At 46.5% G+C, this 13,973-nt stretch overlaps 1 protein-coding gene across 1 annotated transcript in view; it reads right to left on the bottom strand.

Moving 5' to 3' along the window:
- Positions 1–13,358, bottom strand: part of LOC310662912 (Fc receptor-like protein 5) — a 59,561-nt gene extending 46,203 nt beyond the window's left edge. Inside the window, exons 1-2 of the mRNA XM_083410275.1 lie at positions 12,970–13,358; positions 10,264–10,599 (exon numbers count right to left, since the gene is read on the bottom strand). Coding sequence (XP_083266401.1) covers positions 10,264–10,599; positions 12,970–13,165 — 532 coding nt within the window. The 5' untranslated portion in view covers positions 13,166–13,358. The remainder of the gene's footprint in view (positions 1–10,263; positions 10,600–12,969) is intronic.
- Between the last annotated feature and the right edge of the window lie 615 nt (positions 13,359–13,973).

The raw sequence follows: 13,973 nt of genomic DNA, 5'->3' as shown, positions 1-13,973 counted from the left end.
CGGCTGCAATGGAGTCTCCCCTCCCCTTATTCATGTTGTTGTTGTTTAGTCGTTTAGTCGTGTCCGCCTCTTTGTAACCCCCTGGACCAGAGCATGCCAGGCACTCCAGTCATCCACTGCCTCCCGCAGTTTGGTCAAACGCATGTTCGTAGCTTCGAGAACACTGTCCCACCATCTCGCCCTCTGTCGTCCCCTTCTCCTTGTGCCCTCCATCTTTCCCAGCATCAGGGTCTTTTCCAGGGAGTCTTCTTTTCTCGTGAGGTGGCCAAAGTCTTGGAGCCTCAGCTTCAGGATCTGTCCTTCCAGTGAGCACTCAGGGCTGATTTCCTTCAGAATGGAGAGGTTTGATCTTCTTGCAGTCCATGGGACTCTCAAGAGTCTCCTCCAGCACCAGAATTCAAAAGCATCAATTCTTCGGTGATCAGCCTTCTTTATGGTCCAGCTCTCACTTCCATACATCACGACTGGGAAAACCATATCTTTAACTCTACGGACCTTTGTCGGCAAGGTGATGTCTCTGCTTTTTAAGATGCTATCTAGGTTTGTCATTGCTTTTCTCCCAAGAAGCAGGCGTCTTTCAATTTCGTGACTGCTGTCACCATCTGCCAGTGATCATGAAGCCCAAGAAAGTAAAATCTCTCACTGCCTCCATTTCTTCCCCTTCTATTTGCCAGGACCCCTTATTCATACCAACAACCAAATCCCCTTCTTTCCTTTCTGCAGTTTGGTCACCAAATTCCTCTTCGTCACCCCTGCTATATGCACGCTGGGCAATTCCACTGGTGATCCTGATGGTCCCTCTTTCTTTTTACTGCATGAGGAGGAAGAGAGGTAGGTGATGCTGAAGACTGTGGGCCTCTCATATAATTGGCCCAGTATACCTGAAGGAGCATCTCCACCCCCATCGCTCTGCCCGGACACTGAGGTCCAGCTCCGAGGGCCTTCTGGTGGTTCACTCCCTGCGAGAAGCCAAGTTACAGGAAACCAGGCAGAGGGCCTTCTCAGTGGTGGCACCCTCCCTGTGGAACGTCCTTCCATCAGACGCCAAGGAAATAAACCACTATCTGAATTTTAGAAGGCATCTGAAGGCAGCCCTGTTTAGAGAAGTTTTTGAAGTTTGATCATGTTTTTAATATTCTGTTGGGAGACGCCCAGAGTGGGTGGGAAACCCAAAAGGTGGGCAGGGTATGAATCTATTATTATTATTATTATTATTATTATTATTATTATTTCTACTACTACTACTACCTATGTATGTAGAAGCCTGCTTAAGATCTTTAGGGGATGATGCTCCTCTCTGTGTCGTGAGAGTGGTGGCCGTGAGAGGAGTGTTGCTTAAAAGCAACAAAAGCAAGCATTTGTTTTGTATTCCTTCGTATTGGATGTGGTTAGGATGTGGGAGGGAGCCTTGCCTGTGTCTGTCCTGTGGAACTCCCAGCCACAAGAGGTTTGTTTTCAGGACCAGCCCTGTCTCACCATCTTTCTTCTCTTTCCTCTCTTCATTTCCACTTTGGAAGCGTTGAAATCTGAGCAGGAAAACAAGGAAGAAGCGAATTCCGAGTACCTTGAAATGTTCAGCGCCACTGGGAAGCCTCAGAGGTAACGGCAACTAATGCTGGTCTAACACTGATGTGATGTGATGTGTGTGTTATCTTCATGATTTTATATTTATTTAAAGCATTTCTTCCAAAAAGGGTTCCTAGACTGGCCGACCAAAATAACAATGGTCGTGGCACACAAGGAGGAAGGGAGGAGCGAAAGAGCCAGCTCAGGCAGCAGTTCAGTTTTGAACATAGTTGGAGGCGAAGAGCACCCACAAACCATGCAAGGAGTTTCCGGAGGGGAGGAAAACTTGAACCCAGAGCCTGGCAACCTGGAAATGCAGGAGAGACTTATCAGTCAAGAGAGGGACAACGTCCTGTTGGCTGGGAGATAAAAGGATGAAAGGCAACTGGAGGAACAGGCAGCGGGGGGGGGGGGGTGTCCCAGGCAGAAAAAGGAGCAAAGAGACCCCACAGGAAGAATAATAGAATTGTAGAGTTGGAAGGGACCCGTGGATCATGCAGGGAAATGCAGCTGCCCCTTACAGGGATCGAACCTGCAACCTTGGCATAATCATCACCATGCTCTAGCCAACTGAGCTAGCCAGGAAGAAGGACCAATAGGACAATTTTGGGGGTGGCAGATAAGGAGGGGGAAATACATTAAAAAAACAACAAAAAAAGTCCAGTAGCACAGATAAGGAGGGGGAAATTCCTGGTAGGTCGGACAGGAGGGAAAATGTCTGTAAGGGATGGTGTGGCTGGGACAGGGACAGAGTGAAGGGGCAGAAAAAGGTGGAGGCAGAAGGGGCGAAGGGAGCAGAGCAGGATTCCAGGTTGGGCTAGATGACCCTTGGGGATCCATTCCAACTCTATGATTCTATTATTATAATGTCTATTCTGGACCCAGGAGGGCAGGGAGATTCGTTGAGTTGCTTGACCATTCACCTTTGCCGTGAGCTGCTGTGTGTATTCTCTGTGTAAGAAACTGGGACAGAAATTGTGGAACCACTTAAAAATGAACCTTTGATAATACAATAACTGGCTTCCTCCCCCCACAATCTCTATTTAAGGAAATGGAAACTAAGCTTTGGAATTAGCTACAGGATGTGGTTTAGATACCCTTTGAAAAGAGGTACATTTGTGAAGAATATTCCGCCAAAGCATTTTAGTCATGACAGCTAAGTAGATCTTCATTGTGCAGAAGCAGTCTACCTCTGAATTGCCGTGCACTGGAGATAAGCAAAAGAGGGGGGTGGTCACCTTCCTGCTGTCAAAACTGGATGATGCAAACCCTCAATTTGCTCCCAACAGCTTTGGGGGGTATCGTCATTCTTTGATCATGTCCCTCAATTTCCTTCTCCTTTTCAGGACTCAGACACCTTTCACTGCCTTGCCGCCCCCTGCTCTGCCTCAGCCCCCAATATCGCAGCCATGGATGGAGAGCGGAGCCAAACCGGCCGAAGACCAGGAGGAAGGTCTCTACAACAGCATTCCCCTTCGGGGCAAGAAGAGAGCAGAACAATACAGAGATTCTGAAGAGGAATGAGCCATTGGGGAGATTAAGATATTCAGATGGGGATTTACGACCAGGGAGATGGGGTGGAAGGGGTCAGGGAAGAGGGCAGAGTTCTGCCTTCCCCTGCCTACGGCTTGGCTCACTTTCTGCAGCACTTTCCTCAAGAGTTTGTCTGTCTAAAATACTTTGCCCCGTTGCCCAAGGGTGCCTGTTTTTCCTGTTTTTCCAGGATTTGCCCAGTTAGCTGCTGTTCCTCTCCCTAGATCAGGGATGGGGAACTTGTGGCTCCCTCGATGATCTTGGGATCCAGCTCCCATCAGCCCCAGCCAACATGGTCTGTGCTCAAGGGATGATGGGAATGGTTGATGCTGTTGTCTATGCTCTGGTATCCTCAGTGGCGTAGCGTGGGTTGTCAGCACCCGGGGCAAGGCAAGTAATTTGCGCCCCCAACCCATGGATTTGCGCCCCCTAACCTGTGGATTTGCGCCCTCTTACCCTAACCCCCAGATGTTGCGCCCGGTGCGGCCGGCCCCCCCTGCACCCCCCTCGCTACGCCACTGGGTATCCTCAAGGTTAGATTACTGCAATGCATTATAGGTAGGGCTGCCTCTGAAGACGGTTTGGAAACTTCAGCTGGTGCAGAATTCAGTGGCCAGGTTGCTCACCAGAACAAGAGGGTTTGAACATATTGCACCAATCCTGGTCTGACTGCACCGGATTCTGATTACAGAGAATGGCAAGACAAACTGTTAGAGTATATTGAACAGGCTAGATTAACAGAGGCAATTAGAGATCACAGTTTCAAAAAGCATGGGGGAAATGCAGAGAATACTTCACAAAACAGTGCCCTATAAACATACCTGGACTTGTTTCGATTAATGTCTGCAGGAGACTTTGTGGATATTTAAGTTACAGTTAGAAAAATCTTAATAATTATTCATAAAGGAAACAGCTTATAAGAAGTAAATAAGGAGGCCAGATACAGGATAAAGGAAGTCTTTTATTTGTTTGTATTGTTGTATGTTATGCTTATTGTATGTTATGTTCATGTTTAATGAGGGTGGATTTCTGTATTGGGGGGGCAGGGGGTTTATGTTATGTTGTAAATAAAATTTCCAATAAAATTTTTTAAAAAATAGAAAAAATAAAGCATGCCCAGCGCACATCACTTCTCCCAAAGTCCGCCAACACGGACAGATTCTCCCCTCGCTGTGTGTGAGGTTTGGTTTAAACTGGAGAGAACGGCAGGCCTTGAAGCTGTGTGGCTGTGCAGGAAAAAAAACAGCAGTTCCTCACTTGGTAGACCACACTGGCCACATCCCCAGATTCCTCTCTTCTCAGAAGAACAAAACAAAACCACGGCTCCCTCCGCAGATCCCTGCTAGTAATATTAGCCTGCTGCCCGCCGTGCCTCTTGCATCAGCTTTCAAAGGAACAATTGGGGTTTTGCCCATCGGCTACGAAGAAGAGGCTGCTTCTGGGCAGCCTGCCTTGGCAGTGACACCCAATATACACAGTACAGTGGTACCTCAGGTTACAGACGCTTCAGGTTACAGACTCCGCTAACCCAGAAATAGTGCTTCAGGTTAAGAACTTTGCTTCAGGATGAGAACAGAAATCATGCTCTGGCGGCATGACAGCACGTCATCATTCAAAGGAATTCCTGTCTTTTTTATATACAGTGGTACCTCAGGTTAAGTACTTAATTCATTCCGGAGGTCCGTACTTAACCTGAAACTGCTCTTAACCTGAAGCACCACTTTCGCTAATGGGGCCTCCTGCTGCTGCCGCGCCGCCGGAGCACGATTTCTGTTCTCATCCTGAAGCAAAGTTCCTAACCTGAGGCACTATTTCTAGGTTAGTGGAGTCTGTAACCTGAAGTCCTTGTAACCCGAGGTACCACTGTATAATAATTTTTATTTGTTTACAATTACAATCCAATAATAGCCTCATTATAACAACACCCAATTTATAATACAGTTACTAATACCAATCGTTCAAATACCGAATTATATACTTTAGATAAGGTGGGGGCCGCAGTGGCGTAAGAAGGGGGGTGAGGGCCGCCCCGCGTGCCATCGCCGAGGGGGGTGACAAAAAGGGTGTCAAAAAAGGTTATTTATGTATGCCACTACTGCGGTCCATGTTTTGTTAGCCCCAAAATAGAAAACAAGCAAGGTCCCAACTCAGGAAGAATGGCAGAAAACGCCGGCAGCATTAAGATAAATTCAACAGTGTAAACAAGTTTTGATGGATGCAATAATGGAATTCTGAATGGCATAATTTTTGCAAAATTTGCAGGGATTTGTGATATGTAAAACGAACCATGGAAAGAGAAGAAGGGAAGTCATTGATATCTTAAGGATGTAAAATGAATATTTTAAATTGTAAAACAGAAAACGTAATAAAAATGATATACAAAAAAGAAAAGAGAAAGTGACTACCTTCGAGACTCAAGCTAATTTGGCAGTTCTCCAGCTGAGCAACGTGTGCAAAAATGCACACTTAGGGTAAAGTGTGCATATATTGGTGAAAATAGCATGCAGGGACACATTACGATCAGGGGAAATTGCTTTGCAAGGATGTGCAGAAAAAGCAAAATTGCACAGGCAAGTATGAATGTTAGGAGATATTCCCTCTAAGACGCTTCTGAGTTTTTATGAGAATTAAAAAATAAATAAATCACAAACTGAAGATTGTGTTATTGATTCAAGTTTTTCGACTTTCAGCAGGATATTGGATAATTGTGAAGATACCTCATCCAGCCTTTTAAAGATACAGTGAAGTGTCTTAATTACTAAGTGTAACTGCTCACAACTGGGGAACTCCCCCATATCAGATGTTAAACGATCATCCTGTGTTGAGAGTTTTTCTTTCGTATTCTCCTTTACAGGGTTTACTTTTAAAGAATCCCGAGTCGTCAGAGTTGAAGTGGCTTCCAGATCAATTAGAGGTAGGAAGCGATTTTGGGTTTCCACCGCAAAGCAGTGCTCAGCATTGTCACTCCCTCTTCTATTCCGATGTGGCACCAACCTTGATAGTTTTGGTTTAGGGGATGATAGGGGCTCGTCAAAGTCTCTCAAGCGTTTGTTCTGGCCCATACTTTCCAAGGCCGGCCCGCTGATAAGAAAGAAACAAGGAGCAATCTGCAGCAATCTGGAGCAGGGCCAAATCTCTCAGAAAGTTGCCAAGTATGTAGCTGCAGCAATTATAGAATGCTTCAAAGACTGACTGGGTCAGTTAAGATAAAATATAAAGAATTAAAAGAAGATTAAAAGAAATCCGAAGAGCACCGGTAAGCGCGTCTTACCTCGGCGCCATCTTGTTCCTCCCTCCCACAAACTGATGTGTCAGTGTGGAGAACTGGGAGGGCAAAAGGAGAGGGACAAATCCATCCATTGCTTTACACGGGACCTGCCCTCTCCACTTCTGGGCCATCTCTTTCCTGCGCAGCCTCGTGGTGGCTTTGTTGAGGATGGAAGAGAAGATCGCTGTAGAGGACCTCTTCGTCTTTTGCCGAGATGGGATCGTCCTTCAGCGTTGGTTCAGTGGGAGTCACAGTCGGTGGGGAGGCAATGGTGGCGTAGGTGACGTCTGAGCTCTGAGGACAGAGAGGGAAACCGAGGGTGACCCACGGCTTTGACTGGACATAACCGTCCAGGGGTCCTTTACCCTTCCCCCCCTTACCTTAGTTTGTGGGGTGAGGGATAAGGGCTGTAGCTGAGTGGCAAGGTATCTGCACTGCATGCAACAGCTCCCAGGTTTGATCTCTGGTGGTATCTTCAGGCAGACTCCAGTCTGAAACCCTCAAGAGCCACTACCAATCAATGCAGATAATACTGAGCTAGGCTGACCAATCGCCTGGCACGGTATAAAGGAGCTTCTTGTGTTCCTTTGTCCATGAATGGGCAATTTAGCAGCTATAGCCACAAGAGGTTCATGAGTTCTTTTTTTGGTTTTGGTTTCTATTCAAGTGGCTATCCCCACTCCTGGCTGTAGCCAGTTCTCTAAGAACAGCTACACACTTGTTTACTTTGTCACCTGGACGGAAGACCAATCGTTACAATTTCTAAGCGTCTTTGAAAGCGATCCTGACACATAAAACTGGTTTCAATAAGAGGAGGGACTCATTTCCCGAGCTCAAATGGAAGCAAAATGCCAACCTAAACCTTTCTACTTACTTTGACCTGAAAGTCTGTCGTTTGGGGTACCGACAACCGAAACATGTTTTGACTTATTTCCTCCTTGCTTTCCTTTGGCACAGATGCTTGCTGATATTTTGATGTGCCCAGGGCAAAAAGAACTAGAGAGAGAGAGAGAAAGGGAGTGAAAAGTTAAAAGTATGGTTCTGCACCATCCTAATCTCTGATTAAAATTCTACAAGGAAGGCTCAAGCAGTATGTGGACCGAGAACTCCCAGAAGTGCAAGCTGGATTTAGAAGAGGCAGAGGAACCAGAGACCAAATTGCAAACATGCGCTGGATTATGGAGAAAGCTAGAGAGTTCCAGAAAGACATCTACTTCTGCTTCATTGACTATGCAAAAGCCTTTGACTGTGTCGACCACAGCAAACTATGGCAAGTTCTTAAAGAAATGGGAGTGCCTGGTCACCTCATCTGTCTCCTGATAAATCTCTATGTGGGACAAGAAGCTACAGTTAGAACTGGATATGGAACAACTGATTGGTTCAAAATTGGGAAAGGAGTACGACAAGGCTGTATTTTGTCTCCCTGCTTATTTAACTTATATGCAGAATTCATCATGCGAAAGGCTGGGCTGGATGAATCCCTAGCCGGAATTAAGATTGCTGGAAGAAATATCAACAACCTCAGATATGCAGATGACACAACCTTGATGGCAGAAAGTGAGGAGGAATTAAAGAACCTTTTATTGAGGGTGAAAGAGGAGAGCGCAAAATATGGTCTGAAGCTCAATATCAAAAAAGCGAAGATCATGGCCACTGGTCCCATCACCTCCTGGCAAATAGAAGGGGAGGAAATGGAGGCAGTGAGAGATTTTACTTTCTTGGGCTCCATGATCACTGCAGATTCCTTGGAACGAAGGTCAGCAGAGACTGTGGTGTCTCTAGGGTATATGGTTTTATTTACACACATAAACAACCAGAGCATAGGATGGAAGGTATCATAGCACTGACATCCCCATAGATCTTGATTCCCCATTAGCTTTCCAGGACAGCCCCCAAACCCAGAGCAAACATGTCTCTCTCTTAGAGATGGGAAGGCCTGGAAAAAACCCAGAAAAATTGGAAAGAAACCTGTCCGTCCGTCCCCCCAATTTTTCTGCCCCCCCCCCCAGGCCTTTCTCCACTCTTTCTCCAGCTTCTAGCTCTCACACAACTCTGTCTATTGTTCTCCTATGTAGGTAGATGAGGAGCTGGAAGAAAAGCCAACCCATCTATTCTGTGACACAGAGCCCCTTTTTTTGTTATGCTAAATTGTGGTACTTAACTAGCCAGCCCAAGTCATTAACTTAACAAAGTGGGCTGGTTTCCACTTACGGATTGTGTTATTATGGGATTATATAATAGCAGTGCATGGTTAATCTATGGAACTAGGCCCAACAAGAGGCAGGCTCTTCTTCTGGGGTTTAAGCTGGATGGTCCCAAGTTCCCATCACTTACTGCCTTTCTTTCTCCAACAACAGTAAGCGAACAGGACCGCCGGGATCAGAAGCAGACTAGCCCACCATGCATGGCCCATTGATGTAGCAGATGAATCTGGCAACTGAGCTGTGAAGATAAAAAATAAAGGAGTGGGGATGTCCTTAAAAACACACCAACAGGCTTCCTCTTGAAAATTCAAGACAAGTACATAACACAATGTTGAAAGCAAGTCTTTAAAGAAATAAATTATTTATACATACATACATACATACATACATACATACATATATACATACATACATACAGTTGAAAATCTCTCTCTCCTCCCTTCACCCCTTCCCCAACAATGTGATGTCACAGCACTAAAAAATTCCCTAAACAGGGCTGCCTTCAGATGTCTTCTAAAAGTCAGATAGTTGTTTATTTCCTTGACATCTGATGGGAGGGTGTTCCACAGGGCAGGCGCCACCACTGAGAAGGCCCTCTGCCTGGTTCCCTGTAACCTCACTCCTCACAGGGAGGGAACTGCCAGAAGGCCCTCAGACCTGGACCTCTGTGTCTGGGCTGAACGATGGAGGTGGAGACGCTCCTTCAGATATACTGGACCAAGGCCGTTTAGGGCTTTAAAGGTCAGCACCAACACTTTGAATTGTGCTCGGAAACATACTGGGAGCCAATGTAGGAATTTCAAGACCGGTGTTATATGGTCTCGGCAGCCGCTCCCAGTCACCAGTCCAGCTGCTGCATTCTGGATTAGTTGTAGTTTCCAGGTCACCTTCAAAGGTAGCCCCACGTAGAGCACATTGCAGTAGTCCAATATGTAATATTTTACATATTTCCAATGATGAAATATGTTTTTAAAAACGGCAAAGGGTGTTTAAGGAGAAAACAGAAATCACTGGGTTAAAGATGACAAAAACACCAGAGGTAGCATTATTATCAATTTACAATGGGGTGGAACTTTCGCAGGCTAGGAAGAACTTGCTCACAAATTTATTGGCAGCTGCATGAATTATTATAGCTAGGAAGTGGAAGGGGCAAGAAGAATATAAAATGGAAGAATGGTATAAAGAGGTGTGGGATATAGCTATGAATGATAAATTAACATGTGCTATTAAGGTAAGACATGGAATACGCAGGAGAAATGATTTTAAGGAGATATGGAGGGTGTTTGCAGAATTTGTACTGTCAAAACAGAAAGGTGTCAAACCATTGCAAGAGGCGTTGGAATTCTGGGAGGTTGGATAGTTACAATGGAATGATCTTGGTGGTGGGGTGCACATTTTTATTTGTATTTATTTATGATCATTACTTTGCCAAAATATAAATAAGTAAGTAAGTAAGTAAGTAGGAAAGAAAGAAAGAAAGAAAGAAAGGGAGAGAAAGAAAGAAAGAAAGAAAGAAAGAAGGAAGGAAGGAAGGAAGGAAGGAAGGAAGGAAGGAAGGAAGGAAGGAAGGAAGGAGAAGGAAGAGGCTGGAAGTCGCAGCAAAGAACAGCATTGCTCCCACCCCTTGCTCTTTTCCCGCCATCCTTCAGTCTTGGAGTTCAAACACAATACCCACAAGAGGGCATGGCTCACCTGTGAGATTCACCGTTTGGCTCCAGGGAGACATGATCCATCGGCTGCTCAGTTTCTGCTCATACCTGCAAGCAAATCCCCCAGTGTGGATGCCGGCTGTGACTTGGACCAGGATGTCTGCAGAGGCGTTCGAGAAGGCATTCCTGGGTTCTCCGGAGTCCGCCCGAGACTCTTCACTGCTGGAGGAAATCTTGACCCCATCCTTGTAGAAATGGAACCTTTGCTCTGCGTCGCTGCCAAAGGCCGAGCAAGTGAGGCGCAGGAATCCCCCTTCGTTCACCACTCCAGACGGAGGGTCCACTGTCAGCACCGGGGCAGGAGGAGGATCTGGAGGAGCTGTCCGTAAAGGAAAATGAGTACAATGGCTAATGATTTGGAGTCTGTGGCTCACAGAGATTTTAAGCAGCAAGCCATAAAGCATGTTCTTCTTAATGGAGAGCACGTGTTGTGTTGGGGGCTAACAAGGCACCCCACTGTTGCTGGGCGGGAAAACAAGTTGGCCACCATTATCATTCAGCTCTTCTTGTTTCCGGGGAGATTCATATGTTGCCATTTTGTGATTGGCAGCCATAGCCTTTAAATACCCTGCGCGCAGCGTTGAGCTTCCTCTTTTCGCTGCGCACATCGAATCACCCGCCCACCCTCCCTATTTTCAGAGTTGTTTGCTTGACCTTGCCATGCCTGTCATGGGGTCGCCTGCTTTTGGGGCAGGGGCCCGGTAGGAAATTTGTCCATTTGGCTGATTGGCTGGTGCCGTTTGGTTTTTGCCTACTGCGTAGCAAATCGCCACAACTTGTAAGATTGCGGTTAGGCATTGGTTTCATGAATTGGTTGGTGGAGGGGTATGGATTGGCTGTGCCTGCCCCTCCAATGCGTCTGCAAAGGTATTCCGTTAAAGGAACCCAGGGGCTCACCATGCTTTTGTCTGAACCCCTGTCAAGGGGCTAGGGCCACGCAAGAGCCTCTGGGAGCATTTGGGGAGAGGTGAGGGCATGGTACCCAGCTCCATCTCTCTCCCCAAATGTTTTCCCTAACTGACTTTGTGGGCGTGCGAATGTCAGTCTGTCCCCGTGCGGGGTCAGATAGCCGCAACCAATGCCTAAGCAGCCACTCACATTTCTTGTATTTTAATGAAGTTGTGGCCAAAATTATGCCAAAACCTTAAACTAAAATCAAGTGTCAATTGTGTTTTATTGGGGGGGGGGTGACTTGGGGACCTCGAGACGCAACTACATCAGGTTCATCCAGGCAGGTTTGTCAACAGAGAGTCCTGGGTTCATGAATTCCCCACTTGGACTTCAGGAGGGGAGAGGAGAAGATCAGGAGCATCTGTTGCACAATATTCAGGGGAAATGTGCAGTGTCTGGGAAGGTAAACGTTAGCTGGCTAAACTCTTGATTCCCATTTGGGGATCTGTACTACTCATGTCAAGGGACGCGGGTGGCACTGTGGGTTAAACCACAGAGCCTAGGACTTGCCAATCAGGTCGGAGGTTCGAATCCCCGCAACGGGGTGAGCTCCCGCTGCTCGGTCCCTGCTCCTGCCAACCTAGCAGTTCGAAAGCACATCAAAGTGCAAGTAGATAAATAGGTACCACTCCAGCGGGAAGCTAAACGGCGTTTCCGTGCGCTGCTCTGGTTCGCCAGAAGCGGCTTAGTCATGCTGGCCACATGACCCGGAAGCTGTACGCCGGCTCCCTCGGCCAATAAAGCGAGATGAGCGCTGCAACCCCCGAGTCGGTCACGACTGGACCTAATGGTCAGGGGTCCCTTTACCTTACTACTCATGTCATGTGTAAGCCATCACATCCCCTAAATTGCCCTGGAAGTCTCCACTGGTACAATAGAGGGGTCTCCCCACTTCAGACCTTCTCCATCTGTCAATGGTATGAGGGGGGTGACCCTTCCACAGCACATGTACTAAAATTGGAATGATACAGGGAAAATTAGCATGGCCCCTGCATAAGGATTATATGCAAATTTGTGAAGCGTTCCATATATTCTTTTGGCTGATAATTTTTTAAATAAGGACTGGGAAACATTTGTAATATTTCTGACAGAACCCTGTAAACGGTTAAAAACATTATCAAGATTGAAATAACACTTGCAATGTGAAAAGAACTACAAGAGAAAATAGAGTTTTGTGGATAAATGGAGGATAATATGATTTGCAGTGAAAAGGGTTATTTGTGGACTCCGCAAAAGAGGGGATGGGAGTCCGAGAATTCTCTATATTTTTTATTGGATTTGTTCTGTGGATGTAAAACCAAATTGTAAAACCAATAAAAATTATTATAAAAGAAGTAACTGGTATGAGGGGGATGTGTCAGAGCTTTCCGGCATGCCCCCAGGTCCTTTGCATGGTTTCTTACTCATGAGTAGTATTAATGCTTGAATAAGGGTTACAGCGCTATCGTCCAAGAAACAAAGACGGGCCCACATTGCAGTCTGAGCACATATCAACAAGGTTCCCACTTCTGAGGTCACCCTGGCATCTGAGAACATCACCCGCTGCCTTATAACCATGCCAGACCAGTGGTCCTGCTAGCTCTGCATTGTCTCCACTGACTGGCAGCATCTCTCTCCAGGTCCTCAGGCAGGAGAGTTTCCCAGACCCACCAGGAGACAACGGGGATTGAACCTGGGACATTCTAGGGCAGCCTTCCCCTTCGTCTTCCAAGGGAATTACACATTTTTAAGGCCTCACCCATTACTAAAATCCTGATACTTCTGCTTTCTGGGGATGAGATTTTCCGGCTCGATTCCGCAGCTCGGTACGTGCAAAAATGATCCCCGCTGTCTTGAGCAGACAAGTTCCTCGTGTATGTAAAGGAGGTCAGAGGAGAAGGGGGCCTGTAGACATGCAACAGCCATCGGTCCTTCTTAAAGAGAACCCTTGACATGAGAAGGTTTTCGGGAGCAGAGCATGTGAGGTTCACAATCTCCCCACTGCTGTAGGTGTCAAGCTTTGGGGACACAGAGAGGAACGGAGGAAGAAGATGGCCTGAGAAGCAAATAAACAGATAAGGAATAAGAAGCGAGCCGTGTTTGGCGATGCCCCGTTTCCCTTCAAAATGCAAAACGTAAGCCCACCCAAGTTTGGCAGGGCAGGAAACCAGGGTGGCCTGCCACAAAATGTTGCAGTATGTCTAATAATAGTTAGTTGTGTTCTTCCTGCAACCTTGTCCTGTTCAGGATTTGTAGGGAAGGGTGGAGTTGCAGGGTGGAGGAAAGGATAAAACGTCCCCCCGACCTTCTCTTTCTTTATTAGTGCTAGGAGACAAGGGGCAGCCAGCCTAGTGGTGTGTTCAGGGGCCCATATGTTCAGGGGCTCCTCTGAAGCAGTTCCAGGTTCATTTCAAGGGGTGATTTCAAAATAAATTCACCTCCCCTACAGGAGAAGCTTTGGAACAGCATACATGAGATATGGATTGTTTTATTTTTCTCCCGAAACTGCAGCTCACCAGTGTTACTGCTGCTACGATGCTTATAGGAAGTCTCTCCAGGGACCATAATCTGGGTCTGAAATTGTCCTCTTAATCCAGCCCAAAGCATCCCCATAGTTCATGCCTCCAGTGTCTCTTTCTCCCAGGGGGTACTCTTGTACTCTTTGCCACAGTTAAGGGACATTATTATTATTATTATTATTATTATTATTATTATTATTAATTATCTGGTTTCCCCAGCCACTCTGGGCGGCTCACAATATAT

The sequence above is a fragment of the Podarcis tiliguerta genome, assembly GCF_965153285.1.
Source record: "Podarcis tiliguerta genome assembly, chromosome: 13".
Taxonomy (NCBI): domain Eukaryota; kingdom Metazoa; phylum Chordata; class Lepidosauria; order Squamata; family Lacertidae; genus Podarcis; species Podarcis tiliguerta.
This window is presented reverse-complemented; position numbering and strand designations above follow the sequence as displayed.